General features: G+C 41.8%; 1 protein-coding gene across 4 annotated transcripts in view; it reads left to right on the forward strand.

The window, feature by feature from the left end:
• Positions 1-21,057, forward strand: part of LOC139559922 (FYVE, RhoGEF and PH domain-containing protein 5-like) — a 62,871-nt gene that overhangs the window by 16,472 nt on the left and 25,342 nt on the right. For 3 of the 4 annotated variants that reach the window (XM_071376390.1, XM_071376406.1, XM_071376416.1), the window contains 6 exons: positions 39-97; positions 277-307; positions 6,449-6,600; positions 7,866-8,022; positions 18,597-18,687; positions 19,579-19,629. In XM_071376390.1, the coding sequence (XP_071232491.1) occupies positions 39-97; positions 277-307; positions 6,449-6,600; positions 7,866-8,022; positions 18,597-18,687; positions 19,579-19,629 (541 nt within the window). The remainder of the gene's footprint in view (positions 1-38; positions 98-276; positions 308-6,448; positions 6,601-7,865; positions 8,023-18,596; positions 18,688-19,578; positions 19,630-21,057) is intronic. The other variant, XM_071376398.1, reaches the window with a different exon arrangement.

Consider the following 21,057-nt stretch of genomic DNA (forward strand, 5'->3'; position numbering starts at 1 on the left):
CCATAGAGATTTGTTACTGATAATGTTGTTCTTTACAGACCGACGGTCGATCCAGAGCCTTCTACATTGCCAAAGAGCTGGTGGACACTGAGAGATTGTGAGTGACCTGAGTATCACATATAACACTACTTGTCAGCATCATTGTAACTCTTTAACTCTGTAACATTGTTGTGTCCTTTTCACCTTGTTGTTTCACCCTAATAACCTGTAAATTAATGCATTTTTACATTCATCTGCACATGTAAACCTGACAGTGCCTCAATTCTCTCTCTGCAGACATGTGAAAGCCCTCAAGCTTCTCCAGGAGGTAGGTATGAAGAAGTCTCTGAACAAGACATGTATTTCAAGATGGATTGGATTTCCTCTCACCTTCATGTAGCAAACTCTGCTCTAGGAAAGCTCTCTGTCATTGGGCGTTTAGTGCCCCCATGAGTTGGTAGTAGAAAGATACAGAAGATGGATCGGAGAGGCAGACAACAAGGTTTATACAAATCCCCTCTGTTGCAATCCCAATGCTAGGCTATAAGCAAGGGGAAAGAATGTCTAGATGCTTTTTACAGTGGAGATCAAGTTTATGAATTGCTGGCTGGGCTGATGGGACAGTGCAGTGATTTCTCAGATAGAACAGTAAACAGGCATTTCACCGTCATAGACGTGGGATGTTGTGTATAGATAACAGTCGTAAACTTGGCTTGGGAGTGAGGGAAGGAAGGATGTATCTATAATACAATGTAATTGTATTTATTTTTGTGACTTGCAAACCTGCTGTAAAACGAATAAGAGTTCTGGACAAATTAGGAGAGGATGTCGCGTCATTATTATTCCTTGTTTGCCATTATATCCAATGGTGGTTATTGGTGAGAGAGTGGAGATGGGCTCAATCTGAGGGCCAAGGTGGCTGGGAGGGCATCAGACAATTCCCTGAAGTATGTGTGGTGCCTCCACTCATCTCACTTTTGTCTCTCTGTGAACCACTTTCCCCAAGTAGAGCCTCACCAACCACTGTACTTTAATTCAATTTTGAAGGTATTACAAACTAATGTTGTGACTTTACTTTCATTAATCTGATTACTTTTATTTATCGAATCAACTAACTATGTTTAATTGTTACCCGATTAAACTAATAATGTAACAATTAACTCATTAGGAATTTGGGGCACCATGAGAGCAGTTGTTTAAAGAGATACCATCTCCCAAATTAAACTCTAAAGGTCTAAAGCTTTACCTATCACATCCATAAAACAGTCAACGTATTAATGATAACCTCTTATCATATCGTCATTCTGAACAGTCATAACCTTCTTTGATCTGCCAAAAACCCCAGCCTTACTTATGATTCAATACTACACAAATTGGTGTCATTATTTATTTTATAGCTAACTAAATAATAACACAGAATAAACTTACACACTCAATACATGAGAAGAAGGTCCCTACCGGACTGACACAATATGGTGGCTTTTTACAAAACGACATGGAGAGGGAGAGAGAGACAAAAAGAAAGCGAGACACATCGTTTATACATTTTAGAAACTATTCTCACAGTAATCATGTACTTTGCACAAGAACCGCCACCCCTTTAGAATTAGAAATCATGAATGTATTTACGTGTGTATGCCTTCGCTCGCCGTTTATCACTGTCAGAACCATCCCTCCTTAGCAAAGTTGTTGGCCTTTCAGCGGCACGCTTGTATAGCTTTGATTGTCCGAAAGTGGTCTCCCCTTTCCCGTCTTCTACTGTTGTTCACTCTGGAAGATGCTCCATGGAAGATAGGGTAGCCAGCCGTGTCGACAGTTCCCATTGGTGATGAGAGTAGTAGGATACGGTGATTTGAGAAGAGTAGTAGGATGGTCCCACTTAAATTCGCTTTTCTAGATATTTGACTTAGAACAGCTAATCAGCCGTACCAGTGAGGTGAGCTTCTCGCCGCTTCCGGGTGTTGATATTCAAACCACTCTGGATGTGAGCTGCAGCTCTACACACCTCTCTGGTCTGGGAGGTGAGTTTATTTTCTTCACCTCGTGTTGAGGTTCAAAGTTCCAACCATTTCGAAAGTGTAACTACCACTTCACATTTTCTGGTCTCCTGTTAATTTCTCCACCAATCATTTTATGCACTCTGGCCGAAGGGGATGGCTCCGTCTGGCTGACACGCTCTCTGACCTCACTCGGGGTGTGGCTACATACTATTCAAAGATTCTTTTTAAAATCACATTCCTATCTTAACAAAAGTATTTCAATAATTTTTCATATTTCCTATACAACGTTAAGTATGGAGACTTCATACATGTAGTGTTTATACTTTTCAAGTTACAGTATTTCCTTTATAACCTTTTTAATAACATCACAAAATAAATAACAATTTGACAATAGTTTTCTATAGATCATCTCTGACCATTCCCTATGTTCTTTTGTTAGAAATATTGTTTAGTGGGAAAAAGTCTGTTAACAAAGCACATTCCTTGGTGGATTTTGGAGAGGGAGATCTCTCTGGATGACAGGGTGTGAGCTGTCAAACTGGCTCAGTTCCCTCCTCCCGTCTTCTGTGGGTGAGAGAAGGACTAGTTAGTGTCATCCATTGCCAAGCTGATCTGACCCATTTGAATCCTCACTGGACAGTCATGACACTGAACACAGTGTTTAAGTGGCAGTCTTTCTCCAATGTATTTACAATGACATAACCCACAGACTTTTGGTACATTAGGAGAGGAGTTGGAGCTTAAAAGCCCTAAAAAGGCATAACGCCTCAAAGTACAAAGTACTTGCTTTATGTTTTTTGTGTGTTCATCTATTAAATGTTTTCTCAGCCTACATGTTCACACATTCTATATATGTAATGTATACAATAACTATGTATTCATACTATGACTCTCCCATATCCATGAGATGTCCACCACCCTCATATGACATGTTTGCTAAAATGTTTTATCTGGTTCTTCAATGATAGTCAGAACATACAAGCTTAATGTTGATTAAGGCCAAAAATAATCCAATTTATTACATGGAATGTGCACGGTCTCCATTATGGCAAAAAGCATAAGGCTCTTAAACATTTAAAGAGATTGTCAGCAGATGAGGCTTTCCTGCAAGAGATCAAAAAAGTATAAATTGAATATTTAAAGAGGAGCTGGGTTGGAGAGGCATATGCTGCCACCTACTGTAGTAACAGCAGAGGTGTAGGCATCCTGATAAATAAGAATACATCCTTTTCCCTTATATCCCAGCACACGGACCAAGAATGCCATTTTCTCATTAAGAAATATACCTTACATGGTGAAATATACACATTGATTTCATCGTATGTGATTTGATTTGATATCCCCCCAGGGGCAATTCTCGTGTTTTTGATAGAATTCAAGCTATATTAGATCAAACCCAGCAAGGAAATATTAATTTCGCAGGCGACTTAAATCACGCAAGTTAGACAGACATAAAAATATAAAAGGCAAATTCAATGAGCCTCTTAAGAAGCTGAGAAATGTAATATCTACAAATAATTTACAGTACACCTAGATATTACTATTCCCAACTTCAAAAGACTACTCCTTTTTTCTCACAGTAAGAAAAGTTATTCAAGAATTGACTATATTTTTTTTTTCCAAAAATGAACTGAGCACATCTTCAAGACCCAAAATGTATTAAATACAAAAATAAAGACCTTTACCATTACACATGTTGACATATAAGATAGAGAAAAGCCCACCCCCAACATCATTTGGGATGATTTTAAGGTGATACATATCAATCAAACAGGATTTATTAAAAAGACACTTACAAACAAATAAAATAATATGTTTCAGTATAGTACAATATACTAAAATACAAGATGTAGATTTGTCAATAATGGCTATTGATGCCGAAAAGGCTATCGACTGTCTTTGGAAGCTTTCAACTTTCCAGCTGAAATAATACATTTCATATAAAATATTATATAAATATCCTAAAGCAAAAATATTCACAAATAATACATTATCTGATGAAATTGCTTTAGAGAGACAGGGAGGTCCTCTCTCCCCCCTCTTGTTTGCACTGGCAATTGAATCGCTTGCAGAAAGAATTTGACAGGATCCAAACCATTAATGGTAAACATGAATATAAGATAAACTTATTTGCAGACGATCTTCTGATATACCTGACTAATATTGAAAACTCAATGCCCCCCTTCTTAAAAATATTTTCAGAATACTCTCAAATCTCAGGATATAAAATGAATGTGGAAAAACTGAAATAATGGCAATAGGAAAAAAATAAATAAAATAACTCATGATCTACAGCAATCCTTTAAGTGGACCATAAAAAATATGAAATATTTAGGATGCTTAATAAGTGACGATAAACAACAAATATATAAAGATAACTTCATGGAATAATCTTCCCATAAATCTTACAGGTAGAATAAACCTAGTTGAAATGACATGGTTCCCAAAGTTTTTATATTTATTTTTGGTAATACCAAAGCCAAAGAAGACATTCTTTAAAAACTATACTTGGCCATAACAGACGTTATATGGACAAATATAACTCATAGAATAAATAGGAAAGTTTTACATATCCCTAAGTCTGAGGATGGTTTTAAGCTTCCAGACTTGGAATTCTATCAACTCGCCACCCAACGCTTTTATTTGCAACATATTGTTAAATGCACTAAAGAGGAACAATGGGTGCATATTGAAGATGCGCATGCTCAACCCCAGAATCTTTTCCCATGTCTGTTTTCATGAACAACTTCATAGGTAGCTATTTCCTGCTATTTCCTAAACTATTGGAACCGATACTTAAAAATAACTGATATTGGCACTAGATGGAGGGAGTGTTGGAAAATAACTAACAAAATTACAGTTCATGAAAATGTATGCTTAATCCAGTATAAACTAATGTATTATACAAAATAACAAAATTCACAAATTCTACAGCACAACAGCAGAGTCATGTCTTAAGTGTAAAACTAACAGTGACTCAATGATTTATGCCTTTTGGGAGTGCTATAAAGTCCAAAGGTTATGAGCGGAGGTAGAACGTTGGCTGTTTTACAATATAAATGTACTTTTAATCCGTCTATCTGCATATTTTAAGACATGGCATATGATGGTGGGGTGAGATACCCATTGGGTTGGACCATACTTTTCATGTCAATCATTTTGAAAAAATAATTGCTTTAAAACTGGAAATCAAATGACCCTCCATCATTAAGACAGTGGATAAATAAAATGCATTATAATTAAATATTGAAAACAAATGGGCTAGAGATAATCAAAATAGTCCAATTTGAAGCCATAAAATATTACAAGCACTGGAGATATTTAAAGAATGAGTAAGGAGAGAAAATGAACGTGTAGGTCTGAGCAAGTGTGATGTTATTAATGTTTGTAGAAATCAATGTACATAAATGTTAAGTTTTCTATTGTCTTTGTCCATGTATAGTTTAAGTATTGTAAGAAAAATAAAATAGTAAAAAAATAACACTGTTTTAACCAATCAGCATCCAGGATTAGACCCACCCGTTGTATAAAGTGATATGGTTGGTACAGTAATAGGTACACAAGCAAAAGCATGTTCAGATCTTGGCAGACATAATTTTTTTTGTCTGTGGTGAAGTCAAATCGTGTGAATCACTCAGACAAGATAGAATCATTGGGATGGCTTTGAATTATGTAATGGAGGGTTACCTACAGACTGGAGAACCGCACTGTCTGCATTAGCTGTGTGGAAGTGTTTTCAGCAGCAGAGAAGCCTATCCTATTTTGGGGGAGAGTAAGTGGTTCATTGCACATTTCAGAGAGAAGGGAAGGGATTTGGAATGCAACCCTTCTGTGGTCAAAGTTAATCTCGGTTCACTTCTCGCTGCATTACATCACAAGGCCTTGTCTGTCACCTCTTTCCTGAGAAACCAGGCTTGGATTGGTATGGCGCTTTAAAAAGTGGGTCAGCTCTTCCCTTGGGACTGATTCAACATTCCAACGTGGTTAATGGAATGACACAGCAATTTTACACTGTATTATTTCTAAAATACTGGTTGAGAACAATTGTTGTGATCAATGAGACGTAATCGTAAGATGTAATGAGAATTCCATCACAGAATGTGGTAATGCCCCTCTCCAGTCATTGACAGGGTGCTGTACTATACTGTACATAGGGAAGCTGGTAAACATACCGTAGAAATCCTACGTAGTTCTCATGGCGTATGGAGATAATCTAATGTTCTGTGCTCTGTACATTATATGTTAACTGGCTACTTCATGCAGTCATTTACAGTCAGTCTAGAAATAGACATCATAACACAGATAGACAGACAGAATGCTCACGGAATTGGAAGTTATAATGTTAGTTATGTGAATGGAGGAGTCGTCCAGCCGTAGGACTGGAAGCACTTTTCGAATTCATACGATGATGTATCATGTACAGTTTATTAATAACCCATATGATGAAATCATCTTTGTCTCTGTGTCAGGACTTCAGGGAGGCGGTGGGGGCTGCAGTAGGGGATGAGGGGGATCCTGTGCTGGAGGAGGAGAGGCTGAGAGAGATCCTCAACGAGCTGCCTGATGTTTACACTCTGCACCGCAGAATCCTCACCGAGTTAGAGAATCGCATCCGACAGTGGTGAGACATTGACTGCACACCATACACACAAATCAAATCAAATTGTATTGGTCACATACACGTGTTCAGCAGATGTTATTGCGGATGTAGCAAAATGCTTTGGCTTTTAGTTCCGACAGTGCAGCAATATCTAACAAGTAATATCTAACAATTTTGCAACAAATACCTAATACACACAAATCTAAGTAAAGTAATGGAATTAAGAGTATATAAATATATGGATGAGCAATGTCAGAGCGGCATAGATGAAGATACAGTAGATAATATAGAATACAGTATATATATATATATATATATATATATATATATATATATATATATATATGAGATGAGTAATGCAAGATATGTAAATATTATTAAAGTGACTGTCACGCCCTGACCATAGAGAGCTTTTTATTCTCTATGTTGGTTGGGTCGGGGTGTGACTAGGGTGTGTCATCTAGGTGTTTGTGTCAATGTTGGCCTGTTATGGTTCCCAATCAGAGGCAGCTGTTTATCGTTGTCTCTAATTGGGGTTCATATTTAGGCAGCCATTTCCCTTTTGTGCGATCTTGTCTATGGATAGCTGCATGTCAGCACTATTATTAGCTTCACGTTTAGTTTGGTAGTTTGTTGATTTTGTTCGGTGTTCATTTATTAAAGGAAAATGTACGCCTATCACGCTGCACCTTGGTCCATTCATAATGACGATCGTGACAGTGACATTATTAAAGTGACTAGTGTTATATTTATTAAAGTAGTATGCTGGCTACTTTAGTCCACCTCCACTAGAGGAGCCTCAGCTGACATATACACAACTCAATGGCTGACAAATCAAATGTTATATGTCACATGCGTAAACTAACAGTGAAATGTTTACTTATGGGCCTTCGCAACAATGCAGAGACAAAAATATAGAAAAATATTAGCACAAGGAATAAATACACAGTGAGTAACGATAACTTGGCTATATACACAGGATACCAGTACAGAGTCGATTTGCGTGGGTACAAGGTAATTGAGGTAGATATGTAAACTGTACATGTAGGTAGGGGTAAAGTGACTAGGCAACAGGATAGATAATAAACAGTAGCAGCAGCATATGTGATGAGTCAAAAGAGTTATGGCAAAGAGGGTCAATGCAGATCGTCCAGGTAGCTATTTGGTTAACAATGTATTAACAATTTAGTAATGTGTCTGCTGCATACTGAGCCCAGTGTCTAGTGTGCACTCCATCATTTTACCCCCTGTTTTTTGTCTTCATCCCATTCTTTCTCTTCCTTCAGGGAGGAGAGTCAGAGGATTGCGGATGTCATCCTATCCAGGAAGTCAGAGTTTGTGGTCTTTACGACTTACATCGGTCACTACGACCGCAGCATGAGCCTGCTGGACGAAAGCTGCCGGACCTCGCCCGCCTTCTCAGCAATCGTCCGCCAGTATGAGGTCAGATGTCAAAGTCAAGTCAAAACTGTTTATAGCAGATAGATTGTGTTGAATAAGATCATAGGTGACAAGAGTGCATTTCTCCAAGTCTGGCTGTATGTACAGTGGGGTTTGAAATTATTGACACCCTTGATAAAGATGAGCAATAATTACTGTATAAAATAAATAATTGAAATTCAAGATCATATCCCCAAGACATGCTAACCTCTCAACATCACCAATAACAAGGAAGGTAGCATGTTTTGACCCTCTGTAACTTTCTCACTCGTCATTATTCACTATTCAACCAGGATTATCCATAATCATGGTAGCATCCACATTAATGTAGAAGTGTTTAGAAACATATTCTATTTTTATTTACAATAAAAGTGACTCCAAAATGACATAATACATTATTTACCATTCATTTTTGAGAAAAAAAGTATTACTTGTTAAACAAAATCTCTTTCTCTGAGCAATTGTATTAGTATAAAATAATATAATTTCCAAATTTTTTGAGCATACAATATACACTACCATTCAAAAGTTTGGGGTCACTTAGAAATGTCCTTGTTTTTGAAAGAAAAGCAAATGTTTTGCCCATTAAAATAACATCAAATTGATCAGAAATACAGTGTAGACATTGTTAATGGTGTAAATGACTATTGTAGCTGGAAACGGCAGATTTTTGTTGGAATATCTACATAGGCGTACAGAGGCCCATTATCAGCAACCATCACTCCTGTGTTCCAATGGCACGTTGTGTTAGCTGATCCAAGTTTATAATTTTAAAAGGCTAATTGATCATTAGAAAACCCTTTTGCAATTATGTTAGCACAGCTGAAAAATGTTGTTCTGATTAAAGAAAATAAAACGGGCCTTCTTTAGACTAGTTGAGTATCATGCACCAGAGAGAGAGAGAGAGAGATAGAGAGAGAGAGATACTTTTTGTCTTTCTTTAATGAAACATTCTCAGTTCATTAAAAACTCACCCCCCCCTTAAGAATAAAACACCAAAATATATCCTGTACTGCATACATGTACCATACTCACCTTTCCCTCTACCACACGATACAAAACAACACCAAACATCACAATAACCAAAAAACCTTACCACTTCTACAACCGTATATCCAAAACATCTCCGTATATCCCCCCAAACACACCATATCTCCATATCACTTTTATCATTCTATAGAACTCAAATTCTACCCTAAGGCGCACAGAGACCATCCCATTAAATAATAGTAAAGGGTCTGTTATTCCCCACCTTTGACCCTGTTCCTCCTTGATAGCCAAATAGCCAACTTCGCCTGAGCAAACAGAAAATTCAACAAAAACATTTGGCCTTCTCCTTATTCGAATACCTGTACCCCATTATAAACATCCCAACAGTAAAAACCACCCCAACCTCTCACACAGACATTCCAACAGAGACATTAATGGCATTAACCTGGCGCACACAGAAAACACATGAATCACAGTTTCTTTCATAATACAGAAAGGACACCCCTGCCCGATTCCCGGTTCAACCCGTACCAACCAGCTGTTAGTGGCCAGGGCTCCATGAAGAACCCTCCACTGGAGGTCCCCTAACCTCTTTGGTACTGGGGGTTTGTAAAGCCCCCTTCATCTAAAACCCACCATACTCTCCGCCCCACATACCCCCTGCCACCTTACCTTGACGCAGAGGTTGTAGAGGGCTTTACCTCCCACACCTTCAAACTCCCCCAGGCTCGGAGTGTTAAAATCGAACAAGTCCTCCAGACCCCCTTGCCAGTCTCCAGTCTCTGCCGTCACCTGCAGTGGCGGAAACATTGGTGGCCCCTCCCTCTTTGGCCGCTCAAACACCCCACTTACCGGCTCAGACAGTGCCTCCTGGACCTCCTCCTCCGGCCTAAGAGACGTTATTCCTGTTTGTTGTGCCAGGACTTTCGGGGTTTTGTAAACCTTTGTAAACCCGCTGCCATCAGTTGCCTCTGCAGGGTGGCCGACTGAACCGATCTTAAAGGGATGGCTGGGTTGTGGAAGATAGGCTCCTCCCACACCCACAGCCCAGGCTCCACACATCCTTCTCGTGTGGGCGTTAGCAGCTGCCAGGCCCTCAGCACTGCAGAGTAAAAATCTGAGAGACCTGCTGTACTCAGCCTCTCCGGCTTCATGAGGAACAGCTGCCGGTCCAACCCTAATCCGCCAGCTCTCCTCAGCAGTGCGCATGCTGGTTCCCTCCTGCCGACATCAGTATGGTACAGCAGTCTCTATGCCGCCTTTAGTCGGAAAGCAGCCACCCTGCTCTCCAGTTCCACCAGGCCCTGTCCTCCTCATGAACTGTCATGCACAACACTGCCGCCCTCAGCCAGTGATGGCCCGACCAGAAGAAGTCCACCAGCTTGCGTTGCAGGTCTGCGGGGGGGGGGGGGGGGGGGGGGGGGGTTGAGGACAGCCAGTTAATGGCACAGGGAAGATGCCACCAGGTTGTTGATTATCAGCACCCTCCCTCTATATGACACTTGAGACAGGAGCCACCTCCACCTGGCCAGTCTTGACACCACTGCCTGTGACAGCCCCTCCCAGTTCTTCCTGACCCACCTTTCCGAGCCCAGGTACACCCCCAACACTTTAAGTCCTTCACAACCCCACTGCAAACCCCCTGGAAGCAGAGGAAGGGCCCTATCCCCCCATGCCCCACATAACAGAGCTTTGCTCTTGCCCCAGTTTACCTTAGCTGACGAAGCTCCCTCGTACCTCTTCATACTGGTCTCTAGTGCCTGCAAATCCTGTCCATCACAGAAACATCATCTGCATATGCTGACACTGCTATGCCTGTCACCACACCCATGCCTGTCCAGCACACTCCCTGCAGTCTCCTGCGTAGCAGGCCGAAAAAAGTCGCAATGGCTAGTGTATATAACTGCCCCGAAAGAGGGCATCCTAGTCTAATTCCCCGTCTGCCCAGACTGGCCTACTGAGCCCCCCTCCCACCTTGACCATACATGACGCCCCAGCATACAACAGCTTCACACAGGTCAAAAAACTCTTCCCAAACCCAAACACAGACATCACATTAACAGATACTCATGGTCCACTTTATCAAAAGCCTTCTGTTGATCTAAACAGACCAGTTCAAAGTTCACATTAGAACCTCTCGACAAGTCCAACATGTCCCTGATTAAGAACAAGTTGTCTGTGATTGAGTGTCCCGTTACACAATATGTTTGGTCCTTATGTACTATTGAGTCCAGATGGGATTTCAGTCTGTTAGAGAGGACCTTGGCAAATATCTTGTAGTCCGCACAGAGTAATGCAACAGGCCTCCAGTTCTTAAGTTCACACAAGTCCCCTTTTTTGGGCAGGAGAGTCAGAGCCGCCCGACGGCAGCTCATCGGCAGCTCTCCTACCCCGACGCATCCACGCAACACACAAAAGAAGTCCTGTCCAATTATTCCCCAGAATTCTTTTATAAAACTCCACTGGGAGTCCATCGACTCCCTGTGCACGACCGGGGGACATCTGGGTTAAGGCCTCTGCCATTTCATGGGACAACAGAGGAATGTCCATTTCATCCCTCTGTGCCAGAGAGAGCTTAGGGAGTCCTGCGAACAAGACCTGAGCACACATAGGATCACACAATTCTGCCCTATACAACTCAGTATAAAACTTCACAGTCCGCTCCCGCATCTCCCTCACCACAGAGGTCACCCGCCCATCAGACAGCCGTAGACAATGCATACCCTTGGCTTCAACGCTCTGTCTTTCCAAACCAAAGAAGGAGGAGCTGGGAGCATCCATCTCCTTGAACATGGAGAACCTAGCTCTTACAAGTGTTCCATTTGCTTTAACCTGGAAAAAACTACCCAGGTCCCTACGTAATTCAGCTAAATTAGCCTGGAGGCCTACATTGCCTTGCCCCACCATCTCTACCTCCATCTCACTTATACAACGCTCTAGTTCCCCCAATACTCTCCTAGCCTCTGAGGATGAGAGAGCTGTATACTGTTGACAGAAAAGCCGAATTTGGACTTTCCCCACATCCCACCATTGAATCAGAGACTCATACTCCTCTCTTCGCTGCCCCCACCTTTCCCAAAAGGTCTGGGAACCTGAGCAAAACGTGGCATCTTGTAAGAGCTTTACATTAAACTTCCAATAGGATGCCTGCCGGGGCCCTGGTGAAATAGACAGCCGAGCGATGGTTATGTGGTGATCCGAAAACCCCACCGGGAGAATGGTAGCGCCCAACAGCCTATTGCTCCGATTCCTGGACATGTAAAACCGATCAAGTCGAGCTGCACTCACCCTAGCCCCAAAAACCTTCACCCATGTATACTGTCTTGTGTTGGGATGTTTAGTTCTCCAAACATCCACGAGGTCGAACTGATTAATGATGTCCCTTAACACTCCCACTGACACTGAATGAGGCTCTTCCCCATTTCTGTCTTTCGTAAAATCCATTGTACAGTTCCAGTCCCCGGCGACCACCAGCGTCTCCTCAGGCGCTACCTGTGAGAGTTCCTGTCTAAGACCCAAATAGAACCCCCCTCTCTCTCCCTGTATTAGGCGCATACACATTTATAAAGACAAAACCCATGTTGTTAATTTCTGCGTTTTCAACAAGCAGCCTACCTCTACACACCTCCTTCGAGGAGCACATTTTTACAGACAGACGCAGTATAAAAAGGACTGCCATCCCTGCACTAAAATTTGTCCCATGGCTCAACACACTTGCCCCTTTCCACCAGAGCCCCCAATCGACTTCATTCAATACATCACTATGCGTCTCCTGCAGAAACAGCACCTGTACTTTTTTTTGTTTTACATATTCACCCAACACACTCCTCTTTCCCGCATCTCTGGCGCCATTTATATTGAGCGAGCCTACCCGAAGAGTCTCCATAAGAAGTGGGGGAAAAGCCAGCAAAGAAAGAGACCAATAGCAAAGCTCAAAAAGCCCCAGTCCCCGAAAGAAACTATACATCTAAACAGTGTCTGAAGGTAGACCCCTACGCACTGTTGTGACCCACTTCCTCAAACTAAATCGTTTCCTGGGTGAGAGGACACCATGCTACTCATTTTTCATAGCATGTTGTGCTGATCTTACAAACTTTCTCGGATCAGAAAAAAAAAGCCTCAACCCTTCTGCTTGACTGGCTGTCAGCTCCGGACCCATTGAAGAGGAGTCTGAAAAAAATAACTCCTCATCGTCCTCTTCCTCAGATTCACTTTCCTCCTCATCTCCATCTCCCATCCTGACCACCTGCCCTTCCTCTCTGGTCAGGGCCCCCCCCCCCAGCACCAGGCAAAGGTTCCATGGTGCCTTAGACCACTTTCTTTTTCCTTTTCCGCTTGACACCCTCCTCCTCCCCCCTAGTCTCTTACACTTCCCCACTATACTCTCCTCATCCACTAGCATAACCTGACTAGACCCAGCCTCATCTACACCACCCTCCATAGCATGACTAGACCCAGCCTCCGCCACACCACCATCCATAGCATGACTAGACCCAGCCTCATCTACACCACCATCCATAGCATGACTAGACACAGCCTCATCTACACCACCCTCCATAGCATGACTAGATCCAGCCTCAGCTACACCACCATCCATAGCATGACTAGACCCAGCCTCATCTACACCACCATCCATAGCATGACTAGACCCAGCCTCAGCTACCCCACCATCCATAGCATGACTAGACACAGCCTCATCTACACCATCATCCATAGCATGATTAGACCCAGCCTCCGCCACACCACCATCCATAGCATGACTAGACCCAGCCTCATCTACACCACCATCCATAGCATGACTAGACACAGCTTCATCTACACCACCATCTCTTGCATGACTAGGCCCAGCCTCATCTTCACCACCATCCCTGGCATGACTAGGCCCAGCCTCTACTGTCTGCATCTCATTGCCCCCTGCACGTTGACCTCGATTTCCCCCACTGGCGCTTGTGCCCTCACCTTGTCTTTGGTCTTTATGTGGGCACGCAAAGCTCTTATGCCCCAAAGCCCCACACTCAAAACACTGTAGACTATCTGTGCTAGCAAACCCTGTGTAGAGCCCCTCCCCATGCCTCACTTTAAAATGCACATTTAGCTGTTGCTCATTGTTATTCAGAAACATGAACACTTGCCTCCGGAATGAAACACCGTGCTTAACGGCATCTGCCTGAAAACCTGCCGACAGTACACGAAAACCGCTAGCAAACTTACCAAAACGACTCAGCTCTTTCCTGATTTGATCATCCGTAATAAACTGAGGCAAATTTGCAACTACCACCCTTGTCGAAGGGGTAGAAAGAGGTCAAATTGACACCAACACACCCCTTACAAATATTCCACTAGCAATTAGCCTACCAACCAAATTTGCTCTTTTCATGAACACAACCACAGCTTTGTTCATTCAAGAAGCGGAATGTATAAAATCAGCTCCTACCTGTTCACCGACTGTTCTCCTCCACTTTAACTCCATTCTCAGGAACACACCTGAATCCATGCCGTATCGACAGCGTCTCCTCCGCGCCAGGCTGAGAAGCCATCGCGCACACCACACCTTTCAAACCTCAGGAAACTAACTCTGTCCTCTTCCACCCTAACTTTGAAAAAAACTATGGATACCGCTAAAACAAATAATGCATTAGCCCTCCACCATAGAAAATAAAATTGAAAGAAAAGACCAAGGACAGAATCAAGAAAGATAGTTAGGACAGAGCCCTCCACACCAAACACTCAAACTCCAAAACTCCCAGCATGCACAGAAAGAGAGAGAGAGAGAGAGAGAGAGAGAGAGAGAGAGAGAGAGAGAGAGAGAGAGAGAGAGAGAGAGAGAGAGAGGGAGAGAGAGAGAGAGAGAGAGAGAGAGAGAGAGAGAGAGAGAGAGAGAGAGAGAGAGAGAGAGAGAGAGAGAGAGAGAGAGAGAGAGAGAGAGAGAGAGAGAGAGAGAGAGAGAGGGGATAAGGTCTATGTTATTGTACAGTAGGCTATGACTGTGTGTGTGTTTGTCTTTGGTTGCATTGCTGTTGTCTAGCTGCTGGTGAAGAAGATAAGAAAAGCTAATTAGCAGATGGTCAGTCTTTACAACTCCCCTATCAAATCAACATATTGCTCTGCCAGGACTTTGGCATTGATTTGTGACCCATGCTGTATGTGTAGGGAAGTGTGATCGTGGATGTGTGTGTATGTGTGTGTGTGTACATGTGCACTTGTGTGTTTGCGCTTGCATGCATGTGAGTGTGTGCGTGTGTGTTTGTGTACATCCTTGTTTGTGTGTGTAAAAGTGAAAGTGTATAGGGATGTTTCTGGAGGGCACTGTAGGGACTATAAGTGCTGACCAGCACCATGTTGAGATATTGGCCCTGGCTCGTCACATAAGTGACTTGTAATTCTTCTGAAACTCTTAGAATTAGTGGTGACTTGAGGAAACCTGGAGATCCTCAAGGAATCCCTAGAGTTCCTCAAGGAACTATTGCTAGTAGCTTCAATGAAGGTATCAGAGGTGTATGAGTTCTTAAAGAGCCTAATCAAATCCCAAAGTTGGAATAGTTAACACTTTATTACTGTATGTACGCAGCAATGTCAATATTATATTAGAATGTTTAATATGCATAAATATTCAAGGAACGTTTTAATTTGCAGTGTACCAACTCAACATGATAAACAGGAATGACCAAAAATAACTCTGCCACACCTCCAATCTAATAGGCTGCCACCTCTACAATATATTATTAAATGTCCCGAACAGTCATTCCGATTCCCATGCACAGTTGAAGTCGGAAGTTTACATACACTTAATTTGGAGTCATTAAAACTTGTTTTTCAACCACTCCACAAATTTCTTGTAAACAAACTATAGTTTTGGCAAGTTGGTTAGGACATCTACTTTGTGCATGACACAAGTAATTTTTCCAACAATTGTTTACAGACAGATTATTTCACTTATAATTCACTGTATCACAATTCCAGTGGGTCAGAAGATTACATACACTAAGTTGACTGTGCCTTTAAACAGCTTGGAAAATTCCAGAAAATGATGTCATGGCTTTAGAAGCTTCTGATAGGCTAATTGATATAATTTTAGTCAATTGGAGGTGTACCTGTGGATGTATTTCAAGGCCTACCTTCAAACTCAGTGCTTCTTTGCTTGACATCATGGGAAAATCTAAAGAAGTCAGCCAAGACCTCAGAAAAAAATTGTAGACCTCCACAAGTCTGGTTCATCCTTGGGAGCAATTTCCAAATGCCTGAAGGTACCATGTTCATCTGTACAAACAATAGTACGCAAGTATAAACACCATGGGACCACGCAGCCGTCATACCGCTCAGGAAGGAGACGCGTTCTGTCTCCTAGAGATGAACGTACTTTGGTGCGAAAAGTGCAAATCAATCTCAGAACAACAGCAAAGGACCATGTGAAGATGCTGGAGGAAACAGGTACAAAAGTATCTATATCCACAGTAATACAAATCCTATATCGACATAACCTTAAAGACCACTCAGCAAGGAAGAAGCCACTGCTCCAAAACCGCCATAAAAAAGACAGACTACGGTTTGCAACTGCACATGGGGACAAAGATCGTACTTTTTGGAGAAATGTCCTCTGGTCTGATGAAACAAAAATGGAACTGTTTGGCCATAATGACCAATGTTATGTTTGGAGGAAAAGGGGGAGGCTTGCAAGCTGAAGAACACCATCCCAACCGTGAAGCACGGGGGTGGCAGCATCATATTGTGGGGGTGCTTTGCTGCAGGAGGGACTGGTGCACTTCACAAAATAGATGGCATCATGAGGCAGGAAAAGTATGTGGATATGTTGAAGCAACATCTCAAGACATCAGTCAGGAAGTTAAAGGTTGGTCACAAATGGGTCTTCCAAATGGACAATGACCCCAAGCATACTTCCAACGTTGTGGAAAATGGCTAAAGGACCACAAAGTCAAGGTATTGGAGTGGCCATCACAAAGCCCTGACCTCATCCTATAAAAAATGTGTGGGCAGAACTGAAAAAGCGTGTGCGAGCAAGGAGGCCTACAAACCTGACTCAGTTACACCAGCTCTGTCAGGAGGAATGGGCCAAACTTCACCCAACATATTGTCAGAAGCTTGTGGAAGGCTACCCAAAACGTTTGACCCAAGTTAAACAATTTAAAGGCAATGCTACCAAATACTAATTGAGTGTATGTAAACTTCTGACCCACTGGGAATGTGATTAAAGATATAAAAGCTGAAATCATTCTCTCTATTATTACTCTGACATTTCACATTCTTAAAATAAAGTGGTGATCCTAACTGACCTAAGACAGGGGATTTTTACTAGGATTAAATGTCAGGAATTGTGAAAAACTGAGTTTAAATATATTTGGCTAAGGTGTATGTAAACTTCTGTCTTCAACTGTAAATAGCCTTTTTGACTGACTAAAATATCACCCATTATGTTTTTGTGAAAAAGTACTTTTTCTCTCATCGCTAAGTACCAGGAAGTTTGAAAAGACAGCCTTAGTGGGCGGGGAGCTTTTATTCATGAGCTCACCTTGACTCACAGCTCTTTGAGATGCCTATGTCAAGAAACTTGGATGCAGTGTTGCAGTAAAATAATCTCAAGCAAGTTTGGCAATACACAAAGCAATTTTTTTATATATATATCTCCTGTTTGGTATGTGTCTTCGGATGTGGTTCACATCACTGACGGATGTGTTGACATGACAACTCCGTCAGAGTTTTGAATGACCCTCCTCCCCTTTTGTTCCATGCTGGCTGGAGACCTAGCTAGCCTGTAACTAGCTAACACCAAACACAGATGAAAGGGGAAACATATGTATCTTTGCCATATATGAATAGGGTAAACTTTTAATTATATTTTCTGACACCCTACAGACATTTTATGGCACCAGTAGAGTAGCGATCTAGCTATATAAGCCCCACCCCTCTGCAAACACGCCTTCTCTGATGTTGGTTACAAGGTGGTACTTATTTGAATTGGGTAAGAGAATATCATGTTACCATTGGTGTTTTCACATTTTTGAGTTAGGGTTACATCACCTTATCCCCTTAACAATCCCGCCTCCTGAATCCATGTGTTTGACATGTGGAAGTGGACCAGAAACATTATGTAGAAGCAACAGTCAGTCATTTTTCATACTTTGATCTGGTTTCATCCAAATATCATTACATTTCATGATTTTGACTGTTCATGGCCTGTAAAAAGGTTCAACATTGAACACCTCCCATCACAGAAAGGTTCAAACCTTTACACAGGGGTTCCTCGAGGATCCTTTTCAGAGGGGTTGTACAAGGAACCTTTGTAAAATGGAAAGGTTCCGCCGGTATGGCAACCCAAAAGGTTCTTCCAGGCACCTTTACTTTTAAGAGTGTGGAGTGCAATTTACACAGCTCTGTCCTCCTCCCACCCGCTCATTTTCTCCCTTGCTTTTTATTTTCTCTGTCTGTCTACTCATCTGTCGGTGCAAAAGCTCATAATTTGGTCAACCTTTCTCTTACTGTAACAGTGAAGACTTTTTGGAAAGATATGGATATAGGAAATAGCTTTGTGTTAATTGTAGGCTATCAGTAACATGTCTGTCTGTTTTTCCCAGCAGCAGAGTCCGGCAGGAGACAATGTCTCTCTCAAACACCAGCTTCTGCAGGTCATCGTACGGGTGGCTCAATACTGCATGCTCCTCAACGGTAAGTGTGTGCGTGTGCGTGTGCGTGTGAATCATTTTTGATTATGTACAGTACCAGTCAAAAGTTTGGACACACCTACTCATTCCAGGGTTTTTCTTTATTTTGACTATTTTCTACATTGTAGAATAATAGTGAAGACATCAAAACTATAAAATAACAAATGGAATTATGTAGTAACCAAAAAACTGTTAAACAAATCAAAGTAAATGTTATAATTGAGATTAAATATGCAAAGAGAAATGACAGTCCATCATTACTTTAAGACGTGAAGGTCAGTCAATCCGGAAAATTTCAAGAACTTTTCAAGTTTCTTCAAGTGCATTCGCAAAAACCATCAAGCGCTATGATGAAACTGGCTCTCAGGAGGACCACCAAAGGAAAAGAAGACCCAGAGTTACCTCTGCTGCAGAGGATACGGTCATTAGAGTTAACTGCACCTCAGATTGCAGCCCAAATAAATGCTTCACAGAGTTCAAGTAACAGACAAATCTCAACATCAACTGTTCAGAGGAGACTGTGTGAATCAGGCCTTCATGGTCTAATTGCTGCATAGAAACCACTACTAAAGAACACCAATAATATTATTGTGCCAAGAAACACGAGCAATGGACATTAGACTGGTGGAAATCTGGTGGAGTCCAAATTTGAGATTTTTGGTTCCAACCGCCGTGTCTTTGTGAGACGCAGAGTAGGTTAAATATATTTAAAAAAAGAAAAACCCTTGAATGTGTAGGTGTGTCCAAACTTCTGACTGGTACTGTATATCAAAACATTTATACATAAAAATTGTATATGATGAAAATGATCTCATTCTGTCTCATCTTCCTGTGGTTCAATCAATGGCCATGTATCTTTTCTCAATTGCTGCTGTTTGTTTTCCTCATCCTCCAGATTACCTGAACAACCTCTCCCCAGACTCCAAAGAATACGAAGATACACAAGGTACAGTGGAGCTCTGCTATAAGCACTAGCCATGGTATAGTTAAGCAATACGTCCCGAGGAGGTGTGGTATATGGCCAATATACCATGGCTAAGGGCTGTTCTTATGCATGACGCAACGCAGAGTACATGGATACAGCCCTTAGCTGTGGTATGTTGGCCATAAACCACAAACCCTGAGGTGCCTTATTGCTATTATAAACTGGTTACAAAAGTAATTAGAGTAGTAAAAATACATGTTTTTTCATACCCGTGGTATACGGTCTGATATACCACTGCTGTCAGCCAATCACCATCCAGGGCTTGAACCACCCAGTTTATAATACCTCCTTAGTCTGTATTGCATTATTCACAGAGGGCCATGTCGGTTCTGTTTGTATGTGTTTATAAGGGATTTATTTGGGCTCATTTGCCATTTTGAGTAACTCACAGGGGAGCCATTTTACCCTATGTTTTTCTTTGTGTATGGGTAAATCACTAGGGAGACATTTTGGCTGTCTTGTCTCTGTGTACTGTATATGTAATTCACGAGTGGGTAGCTACTGTGCTATCTTTGGCCCCTCTGGTCTGTGTGTGTCTGTGCACAGCAAATTCTCCAGTGTTAATCAGGTCCACACTTTTAAGTGTTAAATAACACTGTGCTTAGTGCTGATGCTGTTACACTTTATCAGTGTTAGGGAATTAACACTTTCAGTGTTGTGCAATAACATCTCATATAGTATTTTTTATTATTACACCCCAAGGTTTGTATTTCAGTGTTGGAATAAGGACAACACAACAATATTTAGTTTGCTTTTATGAAAGCATTTACAAAGTCATCATAATTAGCAGCAGACATACTCAATCTTTAATTAACACAACCATAGACCACATAAACTGCTACAACACTTCCACTCACGGGTAGCCAAAAATAACTAGTTGAAAACCACGCCCCCAGTAAGCCACGCCTCCAATCTAATTGCCTTTTAGAGTGAATTGTAAAGTTACCACCCATGACTGTATTTGTTAGTGACAGAGACATGGTTGTTGAATTCATTATTTTTCAATTCTGTGGACTTTCTCAAGTGTGTTACTACCGTTGGTGAATGTTATCAGTAAAATGTTTATAGAGTTTTATGTTCCTTGTTGTCCACATCACCAACAAATTATCATGGTCCAAACACACCAAGCCAGTTGTGAAGAGGGCACAACAACACCTTTTTCCCCTGAGGAGACTGAAAAGATTTGCCATGGGTCCCCAGATCCTCAAAAAGTTCTACAGCTGCACCATCGAGATCATCCTGACCGGTTGTATTACTGCCTGGTATGGCAACTGCTCAGCATCTGACCGGAAGGCGCTACAGAGGGTAGTGCATATGGCCCAGTACATCACTAGGGCCAAGCTTCCTGACATCCAGGACCTATATAAGTTGGTGTCAGAGGAAGGCCCA

This window comes from Salvelinus alpinus, chromosome 2 (genome assembly GCF_045679555.1).
Source record: "Salvelinus alpinus chromosome 2, SLU_Salpinus.1, whole genome shotgun sequence".
Classification (NCBI taxonomy): domain Eukaryota; kingdom Metazoa; phylum Chordata; class Actinopteri; order Salmoniformes; family Salmonidae; genus Salvelinus; species Salvelinus alpinus.